Below are 26,740 nucleotides of genomic sequence, written 5' to 3'. Positions count from 1 at the left end.
GGAAAGGCAAGGCCAGGCAAATAAGATGCAAATACTAAAATCAAGACATTGCTTTACCAGGAAGTAAGCCAGTAAACACAGAAGGGATGTGTGAACAGAACTTAAGATAGTTAGGACAGATAATAGAACGTAGAATTACCTTAACTTTTCAAAAACTAGAATGTGATTACCAATGCCCTCATAGCAGGACAAAGTTCATTTGTAACAAGGACAGGTGTGAAGATATCAGGTGAGCTGGGGTAGGAATAAATATGAATGATGATACAGAGCTAGAAATCATCCTGACACAAATATCCATCACTTTGACTCCACATTTGTAAACAGTGTGGTTCAACCTCACTCCAACCGTCGTGTTGCTATGGTCTGCGGAAGATGAGGCGCTCTTCCTCCAGCCGTCATGTTGCTATGAGGAAGAGCGCCTCATCTTCCGCCCAGGAACCCTCCAATCACAAGGGATGAACTTAGATTTCTCCAGTTTCCTCATTTCCCCTCCCCACCTTGTCTCAGTCAAATCCCTCAAACTCAGCTCCACCTTCCTAACCTGCAATCTTATTAGATTAGATTAGATTACTTACAGTGTGGAAACAGGCCCTTCGGCCCAACCAGTCCACACCGACCCGCCGAAGCGCAACCCACCCATACCCCTACATTTTACCCCTTACCTAACACTACGGGCAATTTAGCATGGCCAATTCACCTGACCTGCACATCTTTGGACTGTGGGAGGAAACCGGAGCACCCGGAGGAAACCCACGCAGACACAGGGAGAATGTGCAAACTCCACAGTCAGTCGCCTGAGTCGGGAATTGAACCTGGGTCTCAGGCGCTGTGAGGCAGCAGTGCCACCGTGCCGCTTGTTCTTGCTGACCTCTTCTTCCTGACCTCTCCGCCCCCACCCCCACTCCGGCCTATCACCCTCACCTAGACCTCCTTCCACCTATCGCATTTCCAACACCCCTCCCCCAAGTCTCTCCTCCTTTTTATCTTAGCCTGCTGGACACACTTTCCTCATTCCTGAAGAAGGGCTCATGCCCGAAACGTCGACTCTCCTGCTCCTTGGATGCTGCCTGACCTGCTGCGCTTTTCCAGCAACACATTTTCAGCTCTGATCTCCAGCATCTGCAGTCCTCATTTTCTCCTTAAATGAAGTGAGGCCCTTAAGGGGCCAATTACAGACTTTCCACACCTCTGGTGTTTTACCAGTGTCAAATAGGGAATAAAATTGGAGTATCCATTCCCAAATTCTAATGGCCAACTAATACAAGAGGGAGCTTACTAACTTAGCACTCAGAAAAAGGGAAAGTGTGCCATTCCCAAGTGCGTCTGTTATGTCAGTTTTTTAGGTTTATTATTTGATTATTTTTTCTCCAGTTGGGTGAGCATCAGTTGGTTCAGTAGCCCGTAACCTCCATTAACAGAATACACTGTGGAAGCACCAGCAGTAGACCTTGCTTCAAAGTTAAAGCATCTTTGAGATATGTAGATGATAAAACAAATGCAGGCAGGTCTACAAATTCTTCATTTTAAAAAATCTACTCTTTCATATGATAACCACTTTACTGAATGTTTTCTTTGATCTTCTATCCATCTGAATGATTTCATACTAAGAAATAAATATTGAAGATGTTATCCTGTTAAAGTAAATTATGAACTCTCACTATTCCAAAACTTTTAACCATTTTTTCAGATTTTTTCTGTATGCCTTTATTCAGAATGAGTATTTGATATTGAAACTATATTCACAAATTGACAAACAAACAAACAAACAAACAAACAAACAATCTGTAAAAGAGATACAGTACACAACCTCCTAAAAGGCTGATGTCTACAATGCACATTCAAGGATGGACAGGGTGGACAAAAAAGACAAATAGAAGTTGGATACATGCAGGTTAGCGAATTGATTTTTGACTAACATTTGACCCAAGTGACTCACGTTTAGTTTCAAGGTTATTGAAGTGCATTGTAAAATCGTTAATGTGGAGCACAGAAATATTGCGAGTTTCGCCAGTTCACAATTTACTACCTGAAATTGGTTAAACATACAAAAGTGAACCTATTTGTGGTTCTAGAATAAATGAATTGTGTTGAGCGCATTTGTTTAAACTTTCCATACAATACAATCTTAATGTTTGAAAATAAAAGTGACAGTAAATGTTGTTACAACAGCAAACGAGTTACTGCATGGCTCCATTCAGTTGTATTTTAACTTGATAACTGCAATGAAGTTCTTCCACAGTTTTATCTAACAAGAATTTGAGCAAGTTCACACCACCAAAATCTATGCAAGTCTCTTTTTAAGGAACAAGAAGGCTAAATACCCTATTCCTCCCAGCAGACTTACAATAAAACTAGCCCCCAAAAATGATGGAGCACGTTTTCTCGCAACCCGAAAAGCAGTAGGCAGTACTGCTGACACTAAGATGTTGTTCACGTTTCCCAAAACCTTCCGAAAAGTCCTTTGCTGTAACACACGATCATAATAAGTTTCTAAATTTGGCCGTTTTCCATTTCCCCAGTATTTTCTGGCAAGTCCTAGAAACTTAAGTCGATGCAATGTCACACTGAGAGATACATCTGCAAGACTGAAGAAGTCACCACAGAGCCATGGCTGAAGTCCTTCGTCTGCTTAAGAAAAAGATAAAGCAATCAATATTTCCACCAATTACAATATGACGCAAGTTTAATTTTTTTTTACAATTATTACAAGACAGTTTCAAAGACAGCAAATTACCTTTTCAATAAAAACTCATCAATAAAGCAAAGATTTCAGCCAATTTTAGACTTGAATGTTCTACAAACTAATGTTTGGAGCACACAGAAACAGTTCTTTCTTAATTGTTATTTATTCCTCATTTTTGGTCAAACGTGTTACTTCCCAAGACTCAATCACCATCTTCAACTGGAATGGATTATGAGGGTTAGATCCCAGTTTCGAGGACAGGTTGCATAGATTGGGCCTGTGCCCATTGGAGGACAGAAGAGGTTATTGAAAGCTGAGGTTATTGAAATATACAAATCCTTCGAAGATTTGGCAGGGTGAATACAGAAAGGCAATTTTCCTCGTGGGAGACTCCAAGATCAAAAGGCCTTAATATCAGAATAATTGGTCACACATTTAAGACAAAGATGAGAAGGAACATTTTCTCTCAGAGTAGTGAACCTGTGTAAATTCTTTACCACAGAGGGTTGTCGAGGTTAGGTCACTAAATATATACAAGACTGATAAAGATTTTTAAATCACTCAGGGAATCAAAAGTTCTGGAGAAAAGGCAGGAAAGCGGAGTTGAGGATTATCAAATCAGCCACGTTCTTGTTGACTGGCAAAGCAGACTCAATGGGCTGAGGGAAAATATCACGTGCTGGAGATCACAGCAAGTCAGACAGCATCCATGGAGAGAAAGCAAGCTCAAGCTTCACAGTCTACAGCATTCTTCATCAGAGCATCTAGACTTGAAACATTAGCTTGCTCTCTCCTCGGATGCTGTCCGACTTGCTGTGATCTCCAGCATTTTTCAGGACAGAATCCAGCATTTTTCAGTAATTTGCTCTTACAACAGAACAGTATAGGGCCTTCGGCCATTTATGTTGTACCGAACTTTTATCCTACACTTAAGACAAGACAAACCTACATACCATTCATTTTACTATCATCCATGTGCCTATCCAAGGGTCACTTAAATTTCCCTAACGTATCTGACTCTACCACAAGTGCTGGCAGAGCACTCCACACACCTACCACTGTATGTAAAGATCCAACCTGACATCTCGCTAAACCTTCCTCCAATCATGTTAAAATTATGCATTTCTGCCCTGGGAAAACCTCTCTGGCTATTCACTCTATGCTATTATCTTGTACACCTCGATCAAGTCATCTCTCACCCTTCTTCACTCCAATGAGAAAAGCCTTAGGTCCCTCAACCTTTATTCCCAAGATATGTCCTCCAGTCCAGGCAGCATCCTGGTAAATCTCCTCTGCACCCCCTCTAAAGCTTCCACATCTTCCTTATAATGAGGCGACCAGAACTGAACACAATATTCCAAGTGTGGTCTAACCAGGGCTCTATAGAGCTGCAGCATAATCTCGCAGCTCTTAAACTCAAATCCCCCTGCTAATGAAAGCCAACACACCACATACCTTCTTAACAATCCTACCAACTTGGGCAGCAACTTTGAGGGATTCATGGACATGGACCTCAAACTCTTACCTTACCAACCCTCCACATTTTTTTTTGATCAGAGGACGACAGATAGGAGAAACTACACTTGTAGTGTCTCAGGCACAGCCACAGCCCAACCAAGCCCCATTCACGCCTGTTGAGTCTTTGCTCCGCCTAGTTACAAGGTAAGTCTTTAACAGGAAAACTTACCTTCCCAGCAGCCTCCTGGTCCATGGTCTCACCACTCCCACTGCTGCCATCTACTTATGCTCCTACATTTTACTGCCTTATGGAAAAAAAATGCTCAAATGTAAAGGTATTTTTTTTAATTGCGAACCTGGTGTTTCCTCAATCCTTCGCTGCAGCTCAGTCTCCACTTGATCCAGAACACCCTCCAACTCACGGAATATTTTTTTCAAGTAGTTTACATTATCATGGTCCCGTATCTTGGACTAAAGGTAAAACAATTAAAAATTGGCAGCGTGCTTTATATACTACAGAAGATAAGGGTGAATAATACTTTGCGTCTTAACATATGCAAGGGATCAGTAGAAGCTCTACAGTAAATCTCAAGAAATAATGATATTTTTCACAAATGTGATACTTGTACCAAATCTGCAAACTGTTCCACACCCATAGATAAAAGATTGGTCCAAAGATGTATGCATAAAATCTTAATTTCAAAAGATTTTCTGAAGCAACAGACATTGGGGTCCATATTCTGGATGCAGTTAGGAGGATAAAACTGCATCATTATTCAGATTAATGATTTACCGTAAATGTTGTAACCTAGATCGTATAGTCAAAATTTAATAGTAGTAACTGGCCAAAAAAAAGAGTAAGGATTATCTTGACCACATTTGGATTGTCATAAGGCAAAGTAGTCAATCTTGAATGATGCGTCACATTGCTCTCAAAATCTTATGTACAGATTTTTCTTACATTTTTGATTATGGATTGAAATTGGAAGAGAACTGATTTAAAAGCAAATTGTTGATGGATGACTGCACATTTTAAAAACAAGTTACATGATACTAATTGTAAATGCTGTTTAAACTGGTTCAATCACTGGAGAAAGGATAATTACAATTGAATTGGAGCGAGAGGACTGTGTTCAAATGTAGTTTCAGCTTTAAAAAAAAGTAACCGATTGGTACCTGGTCACCATTGCACAGAACTATTGAACTGCCTTTCCAGTATTTCCTTCCAACCATAACACCCATTGTTGTATCTCTGTATATTCAAGGAGTGGACTGGAGTTTTAATTAGTAATTAAATTTAATAATTTAAAAAAATTTAATAATTTTTATATGTTGGCATTATTGTTTATCTATAGTTAGAAGCAATACATTTGTCATAATTAGTAACTCTTAAGTTCAGAAACTTAGTCTATGCTTCTTGCCCACCTGGGTCTAAAAGGTGGGTAAATTGAGAGGGGGGGGGGGGCAGGATCTGTGTAGTTCCTAAAAATCTCACGATTTTTGACAAATCCAGGAACACTGGGGCTTGATTCCCAAACTGTAGCCCAATGAGGTGGAACAGTTAACAGTTTCTCTCTCCACAGATGTTGCCAGAAAACATCTGACTATTCCTGACATTTGTTTTAAAAGTAGGCACTTAATCTATGATTATACATAGGGTATGTTATATTAAATTCATATTTTGGTATATGTTTTCCATGGTACATTGGCAGCCTTGCATTCTCTGAAATAAAAATTAATTTGATTTCATATCACTATAATGTCACAATTTAGAAACACATTTTAATGAAGTTAAATAAGTGTAATAAAGGTTTAGTCTTACCTTAATTTGCTTCTGCTTTGCTAAATATGCTTCACGCAAATCTGGGTGCTCTTCAGCAAGTTTTTTTAACTCAGACTCAGTGTTTCCAATTTGGCCTGAAAGTAAATGAAAGTGCACATTAAAGCGATAACTGAGTTGCAATTCAGGGAAGAGAAGGGGATTCAAATTCAATACTCGAGATTTGGAGTTTCAAAGTCATAGCAACTAATTGTCCATAATTCATCTTTTTATGTTACAGCACATCAAATCAAGAAAAACTGACAACAGCCCTGTTTTATTATGGGATGCAAGGCATTTGTTGTTCATCCCAGATCCCTCCAGAAAATTGGTGAGTTGTCTGTGCTGATAGACCCACAGCACACAGAATCATAGAAAAGTTGCAACACAGAAAGAAACCTATTGTATCAACACTGCTAAATAAACTAGCCACCCATTATAATCCCATTTGTCAGCCCCTTGTCTGTAGCCTCACCAATTCCATCAATTCATGTGCAAACCCTGGTTCCTTTGAAATGATTTGAGGTTTTCACTTTAACTGCCAAACTCTCACTGATGATGTTACTTAGTTTGGAGTTTGAAATACAGCAGAGGACCAAAGGGCTGCTCTCTCGTTAAAGATGACTGGTGCTGGTTTAACTGGAGGGTCACCACACCTCATGTGAGGGGAGAGGCTGAGGAGAATCCTTCATGGTAACTTCAGGAATTGAAACAATGCTGTTAGCATCACTCTACATCACAAACCAGCCATTTAACCAACTGACTCCACAACAGAATAAAGAACGGAGAAAATTTGTAGCTCAAGTTGAGGTTCTGGATGTAGGTTTGCTCACTGAGCTGGAAGGTTCATTTCTAGACGTTGCGTCACCCTATGAGGTAACATCTTCAGTGGGCCTCTGGACAAAGCACTGCTGATAATCCCTGCTTTCTATTTATAATTTGGAGATGCCGGTGTTGGACTGGGGTGTACAAAGTTAAAAATCACAGAACACCAGGTTATAGTCCAACAGGTTTAATTGGAAGCACACTAGCTTTCGGAGCGACGCTCCTTCATCAGGTGATAGTGGAGGGCTCAATCCTAACACACAGAATTTATAGCAAAAATTTACAGTGTGATGTAACTGAAATTATACATTGAAAAATTGTCTGTTAAGCCTTTCATCTGTTAGAATACAGTGATTGAAAGTGAAACTATCACTGTATTCTAACAGATGAAAGGCTTAACAGACAATTTTTCAATGTATAATTTCAGTTACATCACACTGTAAATTTTTGCTATAAATTCTGTGTGTTAGGATTGAGCCCTGTACTACCACCCGATGAAGGGGAGTGTCGCTCCGAAAGCTAGCGTGCTTCCAATTAAACCTGTTGGACTATAACCTGGTGTTCTGTGATTTTTAACTTCTATTTATATGTTTGGTTTCTTTGGGTTGGTGATGTCATTTCCTGTTGTGATGTCAGAACATTATTTCAATGAGCCAAGACACACTGCAGCACAGAGCAACTACGCAGAGCAGAGGAAAATCATCTATACTGGGTATTCAAAAAGACTGGGTACCCAATGAACAGAGTCTGCCGATTTCTCAGCAACAAACCCAAACAAGCAGACAAAACACATGCAGAAACCCTAGCCACTCTCCCCTACTTCAAAGATATCTCGGAAATGTCTGCCAGACTACTCAGATCCCTTGGCATCATGGTAGCCCACAAACACACCAACACACTAAAACAGCAGCTCATGAAATTGAAAGACCCTATACAGTCAACAAGCAAAACTAACATCATTTACAAAATACTGTGCAAGAACTGTAACAAACAGGCAGAAAACTAGCCATCAGAATACATGAACATCAACGAGCCACAAAACAATATGGCCCTCTCTCACTAGTATCCTTACATACGGATGAGGAAGGATACCACTTCAACTGGGACAACACATCCATCATAGGACAAGCCAAACAGAGACACACACGAGAATTCTAGATGCATGGCATTCCAACCGGAACTCTATACATCAGGTTAGACCCCATCTATCACCCCTGAGAAAAAAAGAACAGGAAATGACATCACCACAGGAAATGACATCACCAACCCAAAGAAACTCAAACATATTAGTAGTAACCAGGAATTATCAGCAGTGCTTCGCCCAGAGGCCCACTGAAGATGTTACCTAGTAGGGTAACGAAACGTCTGGAAATAAACCTTGCAGCTCAGCAAGGAAAACTTACACCCAGATTAAAGAACAGCAAGAAAATGGTTGTTCCATAAAATATAATTACAAATACTTCAACTGTTAGGTTAGCTGTATTTTCAGTGAATTTGAATCACAACAAACAGAGAGAAACACATTTTAACTCTAACACAATTCAGTCTGATAACTTTACTTACTGCGAATTCTTGTGGTTGCATACGCAGGAATCATGGAATCCAAAGTTAACTCTGGGTGAAGAATACAACCATGGGTATAAGCATCTATTGGGAGAGAGTCTAGCAGTTCTCGATAATGCTGAACTCGTGGGTAATACAGGCTTCCTTCTTCTGGCATTAATTTGGGGATGTTTTCTAAACGTACAATACATAAAAGGATATTTTTATCAAAAAAAGTCAACTTGCTCAGAAAAGTAAACGGTCTACTTTCTGTGCAATTTATTTTTTAAATTTGGCACTTCATTTCCAAAGGGAACATTGATAAGATTGTATACATGTAAATATAGTGTTACAAGAATAAACCTTTCACATTTCTTGGATTTTCCAAATTCCAGTACTAAAATTGTTCACACACCATGCTAATAATAAATAAACCAGCATGAAATTCCCTTGTTACTACTTAACACAGGCAGTAAGTCATTTATTTTAAACATGTAATATCCCAGTCTGATTTTAATTCAAGATTTCTTTTAAAAAATGTCTGGGGACGGCATTCAATATCAAATATGTTCTAATTTCCATAAGTAATTTGTTGGACATTGAAACGGAATGCTACAAATGTATCACAGAACATGTTACCTCAGAAACTGAAACATTCCAGCTGTGGAGTCTGCTAGGTCTACATATTGTACATTAGTTCAAAATCACTATGACTTGACGTAACAAATGAATAACTGTAAAGAAAAAGACAAATGTGTAAATTTGCTCAAGAAATCAATGTGATTTATAAATGCTGAACTTAATATGAAAATAATGGGGAAAATAAACTTTGTCAAATGTGAAACAAAATACAAAGTTCTACAAGGTAAAGCACATTTACTCAGACACAGTTCCCATTGATGTTCAATTTGAAACAATATCACATGAACCTGCAAGTATTCCCCCCCTCCCCCCCACCACCCCCCCACACAGCAGCGCAGATGCCTACTCACAATGATGAAGGCTCAGCTAAACTATCCAATTGAGGCAACTATGAATTGTTAAAAATATCATCCAATTTATATATTTCACGTGGATATAATGACTTCCTATTTAAACGCAACTGAATAGATAGATTTTCTTGACAATTTGATGGTTAAAAACTATATTATAATACAGAACCCAGCATTTAAATGCACTGACTATATGACAGTGCATTATCTTGATTGATTAGGGTCTAAAAGTTCCAGAACAATTCCTAGCCTATTCTAAGTTAGTTGACACTAAATGCATTACTTTTACAGTCTCAACACACTGGAGAAATAAATGAATAAAAGAGGTAGAACTTCCACCCATAGGTAATTATTTTTGTACAATAAAATAAAAAATGTTAAATTTGGTTTTGTCCATTTTCTGTAATTATGCAAGGTACACATACTGTTTCACAGATCCCAAAATATCTCCCTACACGTTCATAACATCTTTTACAACAGTACCACAATTGGCAATTCCAAAAACCATTATTTTTAGCTTTGGGATATGCAGCTACTGATAAAGATGTAACTCTGATAAAGATGCAACTCTGAATTTGATCATTTAGTTATATTTATGGTTGTGTTAATGGGAATATAAACATTCCACAAAACTGTTAAATTGAACTCTTAAATTTAGAAAGTCAAAGTTAAAACAGCAGGGGATGCTGTACTCCACATACTATCAAGCTGTAAGATAAGCCATCAAGAGACAACTGATTCACATGGGGCTCAGCAACATTTACATTTCAGGCTCTCTTACCTATTTATAAAAAACAGATGATTTTACCATTTGAGTTTGTAACTGTATTTACCAGCTACATTTGTTTTCTAGACTGAAAATCTCAGACTTCAATCAACATTTAAAAATCCAAATTACAGGATTCCAGCTGGTCATGTCATTAAGTGCTTGAATCAGTCACAAATATTGTGCTAATCAGTCCAGCACAAGGATTGTGGCAGATTGCCAGAATCACTGTAATTCCATGTGGTTCAGAAGGGGAATCCTCTCCCAGAACTGTGAACTTATGGAAACATAGAACACAGGATGAGGAGTAGGCCATTCGGCCTTTCCATGCAAAAGTGAGTACCGCAGATGCTGGAAACCAGAGTCTAGATTAGCAAGGCGGCCTTTGTGTGGAGCCGCAGGAAGTGGGGTAGATACTAAACGAGTATTTTGCATCGGTATTTACTGTGGTAAAGGACGTGGAAGATATAGAATGTAGGGAAATAGATAAAAGGTTTTGCCCAAAACGTCGATTTTCCTGCTCCTCGGATGCTGCCTGACGTGCTGTGTTTTTCCAGCACCACTCTAATCTAGACTTTAGGCCTTTCCAGCCTGCTCCATCATTCAATAAGATCATGTCTGCAGTGGCTGTGATCTTAGCTCCAGTTTCCTGCCTACATCCATAGCCCTAACTCCACTGCTGATCAAAAATCTAACTCGGTCTCAGATTGAAAGACACCATCTCCACTACATTCTGGGGGAGAATTCCACACTAACAACAGTATGGAGGAATGATATCTTGGAAGGGATTTCAAATGAGGTTTTGTTTTGGGGTGTAGAGTTTAAGAATGTAAAAGGGGAAGTCACATTGGGGGTCTGTAAACATTCACAGCAAACAGTCAGAGGAGCACATATGTAGACAATTTACTGAGGTGTGTAAAAACAATAAGTAGTTATATTTGGGGATTTCGACATTAATCTGGATAGTTGCAGCGTAAAGGACTAAAAGGAGGCAGATTTCCTGAAATATATTAGGGACAGCTTTTTATTTCACATGTAGAATGTCCAACAAGGAACAGTGCAGTGCTGGACCCAGTTTTGGGGAAACAATGCTAGCAGGTGTTCAAGGTGGCAGTGGGAGAGCATTTTAGTAATAACAATCACAACTCCATACATTTTAAAGTTTGTTATGGATAGGGAAAAAGATAGTCAGCAAAAAATAAAAGAGGTTTTGGATGGGGAGGTGGGGGGAAAATTTGATTAAAATCAGGCAGATTCTGGCAACAGCTTCTTCCAGGTAGATCTACAGAACAGCCGGGGATGTTTAAAATGGGATTGGCGAGAGAACAGGGCCAACATGTTCTCTGCAGGGTGAAATGAAGGAGCAATAGGCCCAGAGGAACCTAGATGACTAGGAATAGTCAGGACAGGGAAAAGGAGGAAAAGGTTTAACTGAGACAGAAGTCAATGAATATCCGAATGGAGTCCAGTAAGTGCAGGGGGCACTTACAAAAGCAAATACGAGTGCAAAGAGAGTCATAGAGATGTACAGCACGGAAACAGACCCTTCGGTCCAACCTGGCTATGCTGACTAGATATCCCAATCCAATCACATCCCACCTGCCATCACCTGGCCCATATCCCTCCAAACCCTTCCTATTCATACATCCATCCAGATGCCTTTTAAATGTTGCACTTGTACCAGACTCCACCACATCCTCTGGCAGCTCATTCCATACACATACCACCCTCTGTGTGAAAAGGTTGCCCCTTATGTCTATTTTATATCTTACCCCTTTCACCCTAAACTATACCCTCTAGTTCTGGATTCCCCCCACCCCAGGGAAAAGACTTTGTCTATTTATTCTATCCATGCCCCTCATGACTTTATAAACCTCTATAAGATCCCCCCTCAGCCTCCGATGTTGGGAATTTGAGAGAAAACAGCTCCAGCCTGTTCGGCCTCTCCCTATAACACAAATCCTCCAACCCTGGCAACATCCTTGTAAATCTTTTCTGAACCCTTTCAAGTTTCACGATATCTTTCGGATAGGAAGGTGACCAGAATTGCATGCAATATTCCAACAGTGGCCTAATCAATGTCCTGTACAGCCACATGACCTCCCAACTCCAGTATTCAATATTCTGACCAATAAAGGTAAGCATACCAAACGCCTTCTTCACTGTCCTATCTACCTACGACTCCACTTTCAAGGAGCTATGAACCTGCACTCCAAGGTCTCTTCCCTTCGCAACACTCCCGATGATCTTATCATTAAGCATCCTGCTAAGATTTGCTTTCCTAAAATGGAGCACCTCACATTTATCTGATTTAAACTCCATCTGCCACTTCTCAGCCCATTGGCCCATCTGATCAAGATCCCATTGAAATCTGAGATAACCTTCTTTGCTGTCCACTACACCTCCAATTTTGGTGTCATCTGCAAACTTAGTAACTACACCTCTTGTGCTCATATCCAAATCATTTATATAAATGATGAAAGGTAGTGGACCCAGCACCGATCCTTGTGGCACTCCACAGGTCGCAGGCCTCCAGTCTGAAAAGCAACCCTCCACCACCACCCTCTGTCTTCTACCTTCGAGCCAGTTCTGCATCCAAATGGCTAGTTCTCCTTGTATTCCATGAGATCTAACCTGGCTAATCAGCCTCCCATGGGGAACCTTGTCGAACGCCTTACTGAAATCTATATAGATCACGTCCACCACACTGCCCTCATCAATCCTCTTTGTTACTTCTTCAAAAAAAACTCAATCAAGTTTGTGAGACATGATTTCCCACACACAAAGCCGTGTTGACTATCCCTAATCAGTCCATGCCTTTCCAAACACATGTACATCCTGCCCCTCAGGATTCCCTCCAACAACCTGTCCACCACCGACATCAGGCTCACCGGTCTATAGTTCCCTGGCCTGTCCATACCATCCTTCTTAAACAGTGACACTACATTAGCCAACCTTCAGTCTTCCTGCACTTCACCTGTGACTATCAATGATACAAATATCTCAGCAAGAGGCCCAGCAATCGCTTCCCTAGCTTCCCAAGAGTTCTAGGGCACACTGGATCAGATCCTGGGGATTTATCCACCTTTATGTGTTTCAAGACATCAGCACTTCTTGCTGTGTAATATGGACATTTTTCAAGATGTCACCACCTATTTCCCTACATTCTGTATCTTCCATGTCCTTTTCCACAGTAAATACTGATGCAAAATACTTGTTTAGTATTTGCCCCATTTCCTGCGGCTCCACACAAAGGCTACCTTGCTGATCTTTGAGGGGCTCTATTCTCTCCCTAGTTACCCTTTTCTCCTTCATGTATTTGTAAAAACCCTTTGGATTCTCCTCAACTCTATTTGCCAAAGCAATCTCATATCCCCTTTTTGACCTCCTGATTTCTCTTCTCAGTATACTCCTACTGCCTTTATACTCTAAGGATTAACTTGATCTGTGGGGACGGCACAGCGGCTCAGTGGTTAGCACTGCTGCCTCACAGCACCAGGATCCCAGGTTCAATTCCAGCCTCGGGCAACCGTCTGTCTATGTGGAGTTTACACATGCTCCCAGTGTCTGCGTGGGTTTCCTTTGAGTGCTCTGGTTTCATCCCACAATCCAAAGATGTACAGGTTAGGTGAATTGGCCATGCTAAATTGCCCATAGTGTTAGGTGCAGTAGTCAGAGGGAAATGAGTCTGGGTGGGTTACTCTTCGGAGGATTGCTGTGGACTGGTTGGGCCGAAGGGCCTGTTTCCACGCTGCAGGTAATCTAATCTAACCTAATCCTGCCTATACCTGACATATGCTTCCTTCTTTTTCTTAACCAAACCCTCAATTTCTTTAGTCATCCAAAATTCCCTGTACCTACCACCCTGTCCTTTCACCCTAACAGGAATATGACAAAATAAAGGGGTATGTTTAGGAAGAATCCCAAGATCTTCTATAAGTATATCGGGGAAAAGAGTAGGGTACAAATAGGCAATCTGTGCGTGGAGCCAGAGGACATTGGCAGGATGTTAAACTAGTACTTCACTTCGGTCTTTGGAGGAGGAGAATGTAGGTACAGAATTCAGGAACAGAGGTTGCGAGATTCTTAAACAATTTGACATAGAAGAGAGAGGAGGTATTGGAGGTTTTGGTGAGGGTTAAATTCGAAAAATCTCCATGCCCAGATGAGTTCAGTGCAGGCTGCTATGGGAGATGATGGGGGAAATTACTAGGGCTCTTTCCAAATTCTTAATTCCTCGTTCTGGAGGACAACTAATTCAGTTTCATGTCTCAAGAGATTAACATCAGAATTACAGCCCAGTGAGGTCTCATATCAGTAGTAGGGAAACTACTGGAAAAAATTCTGAAGCAGAGAATTAATCATCACATAATCAGCATGACTTTCTCACAGGGAGGTCAAGCCTAATTATTTGTTTGAATTTTGCAAGGTGGTGACCAGGTGTGCAGATGAGGGTAGTGCAGTTACTGTAGTTTATATGGACTTCGGCAAAGCTATTGCCAAGGTCCAATCGGGAGACTGATAAAGAAGGTAAAAACACATAGGATTCAGGGTAACTTGGCAAGTTGGATCCAAACTTGGCTTGTTATAGGAGACAGTGGTGATAGAAGGTGTGACAGAGACCAGTGTCCAGTGGCATACTACAGGGATAAGTGTTGGGCCTCTTATTGTTTGCGAGAGAAAATGTAGGTGATAAGTGGTAAGTTTGCGGTTGACACCAAGATTGGCCAGGTGATTAATCATGAGGAAGATAGGCTTAGGTTATAAAAGGATATGGACAATCTGGTCAGATAAGCAGGTCAGCAGCAGATGGAATCTAACCCTGATAAGTGTGAGGTGATGCGCTTTGAAAGTACAAACAAGTCAAGGGAGTACCTTGGAAGCTCAGAAGGAACAGAATCAGCTTCAGTTGCTTGTCCACAGATCCCTGAAGGTGGCAGGACTGCTCAGTACTGTAGTTAAGGAGGCATGCGGGACACTTGCCTTTATCAGCTGTGGCATAAGCTATAAGAACGGGGTGGTTATGTTGGAGCTGTACAGGACTTTGGTTAAACCACAGCTGAAGTACTGCATGCAGTTCTAATCAAGGCACTATGAGAAGGATGTGATTGGATTGGAGGCAGTGATATTCACCAGAAAGTTACCTTGGATGGAACTGTTTTGCTGTGAAGAATGGCTGAATAAGCTGTTTATTTTCGTTCAAGCAGAGAAAGGTAAGGGAGAATTGATGGAGCTATGTAAAATTAAGGGGCATGGAGAGGGTTGATAGGAAACAGATGATCCTTTAGTTGAAGACACAATTTTAAGGACCAGGGCTTAAGGATTTTGAGGAAATCTCTCTCACCCAGAGGGTGAAGGGAACCCAGAATGCACTGCCTGGGAGGACACTTCAAGCAGAAAACCTCAACCAATGAGCATCTGAAATGTCAAAACATTCAAGGCTATGGGCCAAATGCTGAAAATTAGGCCTTTGTAGCATTAAAGTAGTTTTTACAAAATAGGACAGATTCAGTGGGCCAAAGGGCCTTTTCTAGATGTTGGATGCTTTGATTCTAATAAGTTCTTCATCCTGCAAATGAACCTTCTCTGAACTAGTTCCAAGTCAATTATATCTTTTTCAAATCAGAAGATTTCGAAAAAGGAAAATTACCCTTTTGCAAGCCCATGTTGTGTCTGCAAGATCATACCTTAATTTGCTAAGTCTCCTGCTATAACTTCCCTATTAATGGATTTTAGCACGTTCCTTATGACAAATGTTCGGCTAACTGGACGAGAGCTTCCTTTGTTCTGTCCCCGGTCACTCACTGCATCTAGATTAAATTCCAGCCATCTAGACTGGTCTTGCCACTCAGATAGGTCAAATTGAGAGACAGGTAGAATTCTCACTCAATATTAACCAATTCACACCAAAGTTAAAGTTCATTATCTGCATGCACAAAGCTCAGACAGACATTAGGTAAGTCTTGATCCTAATGTCTCCATAATTAGACAACCTGTCAGTACTCACTGTTGGAGCCAAACCACATTAACAAGTTAGAAGAGAAAACCAGAGAAAGGGAAAACAAAAAATCAGCTAAGAGCAGAGGAGAACATACTTGGCTATGTGAATTCACCAAATCTTACCTTTTTATTTATATCAGGCTTCAAAACACAGACATTCAAAAACACAATATTGTTTCACTAGAATATACCACATATAATAATGTGATACTATAACACACAAATAAGGCTTCACTGTATCATGATATTACCAGCTTCAAAGGTGTTCTCCAAGTAGTCGATGATCTGAGTGGATTCACAGATAATGTTATCGCCATGAATTAGTACAGGCACCTCTCCTGCTGGGTTCAAACGCATAAACCAAGGTTCATTGTGCTCACTTAATGGTAGGTTAACATCATACTCTTCACATTTTAGACCCTTTTCCGCAATAACCAAACGAACCTGAAATGCAGCAAAGAGATATCATCAACACCATGTCATTTTTTAATCCTTTCAGAGTGTGATGTTATCAAAAGCACTTGGCTTGTTTTCGTTATCATATACACATGCTTGACTTCTGCTTTTATTGACTAATTGTCATTGCAAAAAGAAATCTTACATATTAATTTTCTGTCTAAAATTATACAATGGAGTAACAATGTTTTCAGAAAAAAAGCACAAAAACCATTTGAGAGTGACGTTGATAAAAGCAAAGCCATCCTACTGCTGCTACTTACATCCCTATTCTGAATACTATGACAAACCCGGCAAACAACTCAGATGAAGTCCAAACATACATAACCATTATTGAGATTACAGCAAGATTCCTTCCAAGTTGTTCTGTTATATTACAAAAAATGCAATCTACCTGAGGAAAAGAACAGGAAATGACACCACCAACCCAAAGAAACGCAAACATATAAACAGAAAACAGGAATCATCAGCAGTGCTTTGTCCGGAGGCTTACTGAAGATGTTACTTAGTATGGTGACGAAACATCTGAAAAATGAACCTTCCAGCTCAGCAAGCAAGCCTACAAAAAAAAATCCACAAAAAAATTCTTAACCCTCCAACATAAACCTTTGTCACCTACTTACTGCTAAAAACATGATCCCTGCGTGTATCAAAACCATAAGCTTACCTTGACTGATATCCTGTGCAGCATCCCATGTCTACCAACTTGCAGTCATTGAGAACTCTACTGTTGTTTGCATATTCAACTGAACCAAGTCACAGACAAATATCTCATCCTAGACAAGTTCTGCAGCTCTTCAACTGCCGAAGCAAAACAATTTGAGGATCTCACATTTTTCAAATCACTCCATGGCACCCACCCTTGGATTTTTCCACTTAGTATTTCACAAGAGAGTGCTACTAGAAAGACCAGCACTTATTAACCATTTCTCTTTGTCCTGAAGGTGGTACGGAGTGTTCTTTAATTGCTACATTTTGTTTAGTGGTTATGCTTTCATCCCATTAAGTAAGTAGTTCCATGATTTTAACCCAGAGGCAAGAAAGGAACATATTTCATATACATATGAGCTGATAGGTTTCCCAGGAGAAAGTGAGAACTACAGATGCTGGAGATTAGAGTCGGGAGTGTGTTGCGGGAAAAGTATAGCAGGTCAGGCAGCATTGAGGAGCAGGAAAATTGGGGTTTTGGGCATAAGCACCGCGACCTCAAGTTCACCTGAACCATCTTGGACACCTCCCTCCCCTTCCTGACCTACCCATTTCCATCTCCAGTGACCAACATCTTCTACAAACCCACTAACTCCAGCAGCTACCTGGACTACACCTCCTCTCGCTCTGCCTCTGGTAAAAACATCATCCCTTATTCCCAAGCCCTCCGCCGCATCTAATCCCAGGGTGACCAATCCACCATTGAAAACCACAGATGACCTCCTTCTCCAAAAGATGACAATTTCCAAAGATGACACATGGTCGACAGTGCCCTCCAGAGTATCGCATCCACTTCCCGCACCTCATTCCCTGAACTCCCCCCCCCCCCCTTCCCAACCCAACAGAACAGGACAGAACCGCACCCCCCGCCCCCAGTCCTCACCTTTAACCTCACCAATCTCACATCATCCTCCGCCATTTCTGCCAACTACAAACAGACTACACCACGAGGGATATATTTCCCTCCCCAACCCGTCAGCATTTCTGAGAGACCACTCCCTCTGCTACTCCCTGGTCAGATCCACATCCCACTCCCAGCACCTTCCCTTGCCATCATCTTCCTGATGAAGAACTTATGCCCAAAAATGTCGATTCTCCAACTCCTCGGATGCTGCCTGAACTGTTGTGCTTTTCCAGCACCACACTCTCCACTCTGATATGTTTCCAAGTCAGCATGGTGTACGACGTAGAGCGGAATTTAGGTAGTGGTATTCAACCCATGCATCTTGTTCTGATAGATAGTCACAAATGAGGGAGATGCTACCATAAAAGCCTCAGTGAGATGATTTAGTTAATCCTGAAGATGACACACAGATGCGCTACACTTTTGACACACGTGGATTGGGTGCTGATCAAACAGAATGTCACATTATTGGAGCTGTACTCATCTGGACCAGTGGAAAATATTCCATCACACTATGGATTTATGTCTTGTTCAAGATGGAATGGCTTTGGAGGAAGCTAAGAGATACATTCATTATAGGGATTTCAATCGCTGACCTATCCTATAGCCACAGATCTATTTGACTGAAACAACGAAATGTCTGGTCAGTCACCGACCCCCGAGGATCTTGATTGTGGAGAATCTGATGGGAATGCCAATAAATTTCAAGAGGGATGGCCAGATTCTCTTGTTGGAGAGGGTAACTGCCTAAGAGTTCCATGGCATGATTGGTACTTGCCAAATATAAACCCAATCCTAAATGCTGCATAGGTCATACTAAATGCAAGCCGCGAATGAAAGTTCACAGAATCATTGATATGTACAGCATGGAAACAGATCCTTCGGTCCAATGTGTCCATGCCGACCAGATGTCCTAACCCAATCTAGTCCCATTTGCCAGCACTTGGCCCATATCCCTCCAAACCCTTCCTATTCATATTCCCATCGAAATATCTTTTAAATGTTCTAATTGTACCAGCCTCCACCACTTCCTCTGGCAGCTTGTTCCATACACACACCACCCTTTGTCAAAATGTTGTCCTTTAAATCCCTTTTAAATCTTTCCCCCTTCACCCGAAACCTCTAGTTCTGGACTCCCCCACTCCAGGGAAAATACCTTGTCTATTTATCCTATCCATGCCCCTCATGATTTTATAAACCTATATCAGGTCAGCCCTCAGCCTTCAACATTCCAGGGAAAACAGCCTCTCCCTTTCGCTCAAATCCTCCAATCCTGACAACATCCTTGTAAATCTTTTCTGAACCCTTTCAAGTTTCACAACATCCCTCCACAGGAAGGAGACCAGAATTGCACGCAATATTCCATAAGTGACCTAACCAATGTCCTGTACAGCTGCAACATGATCGCCCAACTCCTGTACTCTGACCAATAAAGGAAAGCATACCAAATGCCTTCTTCACTATCCTATCTTCCTGCAACTCCACTGTCAAAGAGCTATGAATCTGTACTCCAAGGTCTCTTTGTTCAGCAATACTCCCTACAACCTTACCATTAAGTGTATAAGTCCCGCTAAGATTTGCTTTCCCAAAATGCAAATCCCCACATGTATCTAATTTAAACTCCATTTGCCACTTCTCAACCCATTGGCCCATCTGATCAAGGTCCCGCTGTAATCTGAGGTAACCTTCTTTGCTGTCCACTACACCTCCAATTTTTGTGTCATCTGCAAACTTACTAACTATACCTCTTATGCTCACATCCAAAATCTTTTAAATAAATGACAAAAAGTCCTGTCCATCCCTGAGCCACGTTTCTGTAATTGCTTTGATACCCCAGTGGGAGAAAGTGAGGACTGCAGATTCTGGAGATCAGAATCAGAATCATCATGTCTTCAACATAGAGGAGGACTGATTCATTAGATGAGTGAGGACAGTAAAAAGTTAAGTCGCCACAGTCAAACAAGACTGTAAGGCTGCTCTCAGAGGCAATAGCGCAAGGACTGGTGGATAAGAAGGAGATCCCTTTATGGAACCTTGGCAGGTGCAGGAATTGAAACAATGCTGTTAGCATTTCTCTATATTGCAAACCAGCCATCTAACCAATTGAGCTAACAGCTTATATAGTGTTTTCCTTTTGTCATCGAGTCCAGAGTCAATGCTGAGTACTTCCAGGCTCACTGCGTCCCACTGCAGAAATTCACCAAAAATCAGGCAGCATCTTCCAAACCCACAATCCTTTCCATCTAGAAGGATAAGGGCAGCAGATACATGGGAACACCACCACCTGCAGGTTCACCTCAAAACCTCTCACCATCCAGATCTGGAAATATAATTGCCATATCTTCACTATTGCTAGGTCGAAATCCTGGATCTCCCTTCCTAAAGGCATTGTGGGTTAATTTACATGGACTGCAGTGGCTCAAGGAGTCAGCTCACCACCACCTTCAAGAACAATACGGGAGAGGCGACACCCAAGTCTCAGAAGTGAATAAAAAAGTATTATTGAGCCAGTTGACTTTTTTTTTAAAACATTTAAACAAATGATAGCTTCAAGGTTACTATTAAGGGTATCACATTGTATTAATTTAAAAGAAATACAAAAATAAATTTGCAAACTGCTACAGTGGGATTTGAACTGACATCTCCAGAATATTAATCTAGGTCTGAGTTACTAATTAATTTGTTTCAATAAACTGTCAGACATTGATATAAAAATTTAAGGTAATTAATAATATTCCCAGAATAGAGTTATTTCCTTAATGACAGTTAATTCCAGCTAAATACATATTCCAATTACAATTCACAATCTCAAAATATTCCACCATTTGCTGATTTATTTATGAAAGGTCTGAATTTTGTCACGTCTATCTCTGCTCAGAGTTTCTTTATTTAGACGACTTTTTAAAAGTATTATGGCCATCAGATTGGTCTAATACATGGTCAGTGAGCTGTTAATTTTTCTCATTTACTGACCCCCAACCATTCAATTTGAATAATTCAACTGCAAGGTAGTTCAGCTTAGGTGATTAATAGTAAGTTTATTCTAAATGACTTAAGGTTACTTAGGGATAATGTTCTAACTAAAATTGATAGATATCAAGATGAAAATGAGTACTGAAAATTAAACAAAGCTTAAAAAGAAGAAAGTCCCAATCAGTCTCAGTGATATTATTCGGGCCCACTGCAGAGTTGAAGCTGAAGCCAAGAGGTTAACGCATTCAGCTGTTGTGGTCAAGTGTTTTCCTCACACTGCTGGACTTTCCTTCAATAGGCTAGAATTTCTCTGTGTACCAATTCTGTGAAACCCTTTCTCAAAGCTCCCTCAGATGGTGATTACTCAAGCTTTCTTGAAGTTTGACACACAGGCAGGTCCGGTTGGAATGCCATGCTTCTAGGAATTCTCATGCATGTCCAAGACATAGAGTTCCGGTTGGAATGCCATCAACAAATACATTGACTTGGATCCCATTTACCCCACCCCCTGAGATAAAGAATAGGAAGCGATGTCACCACAGGAAATGACATCACCAACCCAAGGAAACCCAAACATATAAATAGAAAACAGGAAACACCAGCAGTGCTTCATCTGGGGGCTCAATGAAGATGTTACAAGTTATGGTGACAAAACATCTGAAAACCAATCTTCCAGCTCAGTCATCAAACCTACATCCAGGCTAAATTATCACTATTATTTTGCAGGTATGAATAGGGAAAGAACAAAAGCATGTATTCCAAAACAATTCCTAATTATATTATTAGTCTACTATTGATAACCTAAAAGCAATGCATGGAGATTGGTGGCATTGTGGCTACATCTCTCTGACAAAAAGCAAGGTGAAACAATCTAGAAAAGCAGTCATATAGCTGATAACTATGCATACAACATCAGGTGACTGATCTATCTGTGGAGGCACAGGCTGTTCATTCCAAATTGTAACTCATTCCACATTAATAAGTCAGATCACCAGTTCTCCAACTAATTTAAGTCCAAGTCGTATGGTACTGCCACTTGTCTGCAACAATAATTTCACTTTCCTTCCTCTAGCAAAATGCACCATTTCTTTGACTCTCCAAAAACATCTCTGCTCCAAAGCAGGCTAGTCCAGTTCAATTCTAACAAATCTCTTGTACTCTATTGGAGTCTTCACATTTTTCACAGTATTAACAATTTATTCAAACAATACCTACCCAGTAGGAGCAAAATCCATGTGGTCAATATTTGGAATTTTTTTTTGAATAGAACACAAAGTGCACTTTCTAGACCAGTGGCACCTAAACAATGGTAAGCACATTCCATGGGGTACACAAGGCATCTCTTGGTGGGGGGTGGGTGGGTAAGTAAAGTAATCCAATGGTGGATTTAACTGATAGTTCCTTATTTTGGTTCATCAGGTTTGCATTACATGATTGTAATGACACATAATATGGTTCAGGGATGGGTTGATAAGTTTGTTCCAGGAGAACGGTTCTCTGTGCCATCTGGTCAATGACAATCCTCAATCTGCTCTTAGTGCTAGTACATATGTTGGAAGTCCCAGCATTCTTTTCCAAACTACTTTGGGTCAGAGTTATAGAGATGTACAGAACAGAAACAGACTCTTCGGTCCACTCATCCATGCAAGATATCCCAACCCAAGCACCCAGCCCATATCCCTCCAAACCTTTCCTATTCACATACCCATCAAGATGCCTTTTTAATGTTGCAATTGTACTAGCCTTCACTAGTTCCTCTGGCAGCTCACTCCATACGGTACCATGCTCTGTGTAAAAAGTTGTCCCATAATTCCTTTTTATATCTTTCCTCCCTCACCTTACACATTTGAAGAAATGCACTCAGAGGAGTCTATCAACACAATTATATGGCTTTATGCCTGAGGAAGTGAGGCAACCTGTCATTTACAGCAGTGTCCTGTGATAGCCAACTTCCTGACTAGAAAGGAGCTTCAAGGGTTCAGAAGAAATGGGGTAACGTCGTGGCAGGGGTTCGATTTCTTCAGGTCACTAACCGCAACCAGCAAAAGGCTCTGAAAATGCCTGTGTTTCCAGGTTACCTCCTCCAGGAAAGGAGTTTTGAGACTCCAAAAGGAGTTGATTCCTTCAGGACTTCAGCCACTGTTCTTCAGTGCAAAGCAATTAGATGGAGTAAGAAAAGCTCCCTGTGACTAGGGATTAGGAGTCCTGCCCAATGATTCATCAACCAAGGTAAGCAGTTGAGAGTTTTCCTATCTAACTGTTGACATCAACATATCATTTAACATTTTATCAAAGAAATGTATAATTTGCATTCTTCAGTTCTGAAGAATCGCATTTAACTTGAAAATTCAAGTCTCCCTCTCCACAGTTGCTGCCAGACTTGCTTAGTGTTGCCAGTTTTTAATTTCCGATTTTCAACACCTGTGATCTTTTATTTTTATCTTGCCTTCATATAGTTAAAACAAATCACATGCAGGATTTCACAAATGGAGGATGGCATGATAAGGTACGACTGTCTTGAAGACAAACATTAGTATGGGAACAGACGGTGCAAGCACACAGGAATGAGGGAAAAGTGGAGTTAATACATGACCTACCACAAGTGAGATAAAGGAAGGGAATTTATATATTAAAAAAGAAAGACTCAGGACTGAAAGATGCCTATGCAACTAAATAAAGACTTTGAGAATGCTTTAAAATATTGGATTCAGGAAGACCATAAAGATGTGCGGGTCAGGTGAATTGGCCATGCTAAATTGCCCGTAGTGTTAGGTAAGGGGTAAATGTAGGGGTATGGGTGGGTTGCGCTTCGGCGGGTCGGTGTGGACTTTTTTTAGATTAGATTACTTAGTGTGGAAACAGGCCCTTCGGCCCAACAAGTCCACACCGACCCGCCGAAGCGCAACCCACCCATACATATATCCCTTACCTAACACTACGGGCAATTTAGCATGGCCAATTCACCTGACCCACACATCTTTGGACTGTGGGAGGAAACCGGAGCACCCGGAGGAAACCCACGCAGACACGGGGAGAACATGCAAACTCCACACAGTCAGTCGCCTGAGGCGGGAATTGAACCCAGGTCCCTGGCGCTGTGAAGCAGCAGTGCTAACCACTGTGCCATCGTGCCGCCAAAGGGCCGAAGGGCCTGTTTCTACACTGTAAGTAATCTAATAAGTTTTAATGTAATGCATTATAGCACATGGACCAGTGCAAGTCAATAATGGCAGAACAGATATTTATCGCAGGACAGAATAAACACTGCTCTGCACGCATGGATGTTCATGGAGGATAGGTCACTAGCATAATTGAGCCTAAAGGTGGCAAAAAATGGATAAAAAGTGTCAATAACAACAATGTTGCCCTTTAGGAAATAGATAATCTTTGCATAGGCTAGAAACAATATAGCTCATCCAACTGTGGAGTGCACAAAAAAAATGCCTTTATGCTTCAATGTCCAATTATTTATGACTTATGCTATTGTCAATCACACCAAATGTAGTGCATTTATGTTCAAACAAAGTTATCACATTAACCGTGTTGAACACATTAATAATGTTTACATTTTGTATCATGCTCAGCCATTGCAGACATTAAAATGTCTAATTTACATCCTGCCAGAGGTAAGCAATAATAACAGCTCAGGAACCACTGTTCTGAATTAGTTTAACACAGTCAAACACCTTCCTTTCCTGCACATTAAGAGACCAATTTGTCATGCTGCAGCACCAGACAATGTAAAAGTCAAAATACCAAATTAATTTGATTCTATACACTACCAATAAGGGTGGACAGGCTGTATCTCTATAGTACATAAGACAGTAGGACAACATTCCTGATGAAAGGCTTTTGTCCGAAACGTCGATTTTCCTGCTCCTTGGATACTGCCTGACCTGCTGTGCTTTTCCAGCACCACTCTAATCTAGATTCTGATATCCAGCATATCTGCTGGATTCTGATATCTGCAGTCCTCATTTTTGCCTAAAACGTCCCTACTCACCACTGGCATGAATCTATGCATAAAACAAGCCGAGTCCTCTCTAACAATAAAATTTGAGGCATGAACTTGTATAAAACAACAAGCCTAGTCCTCATGTAACAACAGGCTTGACCCAGGATAAGGAAATTCGACGTCCTGAAGAAGGGCTTATGCCCGAAACGTCGAATTTCCTGTTCCTTGGATGCTGCCTGACCTGCTGCGCTTTTCCAGCAACACATTTTCAGCTCTGATCTCCAGCATCTGCAGACCTCACTTTCTCCTTGACCCAGGATAAACCCACCCTCAGCTGCAGATAGGGCATCCATCAGTCTCCCTTGAGCGAGGAAAGACCACTGTCAAAATATAACAAGGACCTGCTAAATTGCAAGACCCCCTTGTCGTCTTAATGGGACTGCAAATAATTTTCTTTTACGATGAGAAAGCCACTTTCTACTGCAACAGAATTGAAGCTTTAAGGAGCAATGTCAAATTCCACTGTATTTTCTGCAGAGTCTGTACTGAATTGCATTTGGACCTTTCCACTTATTTACAGCTAATTTATGGATAAAGTATGTTTTTACAGTATAAAATAAATAGGTCAAAAAAAAAGCACTACCGCAGTTAGGCGGTAGTGTGGGGGAAATAAAAAAAAGTAAAAGGAGATCCCCCGTAAAAAAGTAAACAGGAGATTTCAACTCTATATAAAAAAAACATTAAATAAACAGGTCGACCTGTAAAGCAGGGAGACACAAGTCGTACTCCTCGACAGGAATGTAAAGAAGGGGGATGTTTGGGGAAGGATGCTCTGGCCCCCTGGCCCTTGGTCCTCTGCCCCTCCCCCTCTGGTCCTCTGCCCCTCCCCCTCTGGTCCTCTGCCCCTCCCCCTCTGGTCCTCTGCCCCTCCCCCTCTGGTCCTCTGGCTCTCCCCCTCCCCCTCTGCCCCTCTGGCTCTGGCCCCTCTGCCCCTTTAGCCCTCCCCCTCTGCCCCTCTGGCTCTGGCCCCTCTGCCCCTTTAGCCCTCCCCCTCTGCCCCTCTGGCTCTGACCCCTCTGCCCCTTTAGCCCTGCCCCTCTGGCTCTGGCCCCTCTGCCCCTTTAGCCCTCCCCCTCTGCCCCTCTGGCTCTGGCCCCTCTGCCCCTTTAGCCCTCCCCCTCTGCCCCCCTGGCCCTGGCCTGGTCCAGCCTGGAACCACTGCTCCCCCTCCGCTCATCCCGCCTTATCCGAGACTAACTCACCTTCTGTGAGGAGAAGGACTGTGACCAATGGTACAGAACCATTTTTTCGCGAGTGTTCTCGGGTTTGGGGATCACCTGCAGCGACCCATCCCCTGCCTGCGGCCTCCGCACCTCCACCTCTCGACATCGCCCACCTCCGCCCGGCTCCCCCTGAGCAGCCGCCATCGCGCTGACACCTACGAACGCCGACGGTGCTCCCGGGGCAGTCTGGGTAACGTAGTCCAAGGAATCGCAGACCCTCCTTCGCATCAACATCTTGCCCCGTCCCTAGAAAACTACAACTCCCACAATCCTAAGCGCTGCCCAGGTGATAAGGGCAGTCTGGATGCAGTGCTGGCATTAAATTGTGGAACTTGTAAGCAGTGTCAGGCCACAGTTAAAAACATATTGCACCTTG

The 26,740-nt window shown here is 41.5% G+C and overlaps 1 protein-coding gene across 2 annotated transcripts; it reads right to left on the bottom strand.

Moving 5' to 3' along the window:
* Window positions 1-1,678: 1,678 nt before the first annotated feature.
* On the bottom strand, window positions 1,679-26,497 carry gdap1 (ganglioside induced differentiation associated protein 1). 2 transcript variants are annotated; one of them, XM_060824132.1, is made up of 6 exons: window positions 26,344-26,497; window positions 16,337-16,529; window positions 8,349-8,522; window positions 5,964-6,058; window positions 4,498-4,612; window positions 1,679-2,628 (listed from the first exon to the last, which is right to left on the bottom strand). In XM_060824132.1, exons 1-6 carry the CDS (start codon window positions 26,383-26,385, stop codon window positions 2,282-2,284), a joined length of 966 nt encoding a protein of 321 aa, XP_060680115.1. In that variant the 5' UTR covers window positions 26,386-26,497; the 3' UTR covers window positions 1,679-2,281. The 2 variants fall into 2 exon arrangements, with proteins under 2 accessions (XP_060680115.1, XP_060680116.1); XM_060824133.1 differs by having other exon boundaries at window positions 1,679-2,625.
* Between the last annotated feature and the right edge of the window lie 243 nt (window positions 26,498-26,740).

Source organism: Hemiscyllium ocellatum, chromosome 4 (genome assembly GCF_020745735.1).
Source record: "Hemiscyllium ocellatum isolate sHemOce1 chromosome 4, sHemOce1.pat.X.cur, whole genome shotgun sequence".
NCBI classification, from domain to species: domain Eukaryota; kingdom Metazoa; phylum Chordata; class Chondrichthyes; order Orectolobiformes; family Hemiscylliidae; genus Hemiscyllium; species Hemiscyllium ocellatum.
The sequence above is the reverse complement of the archived record's forward strand: the minus strand, read 5'-3'. Positions and strand labels throughout refer to the sequence as shown.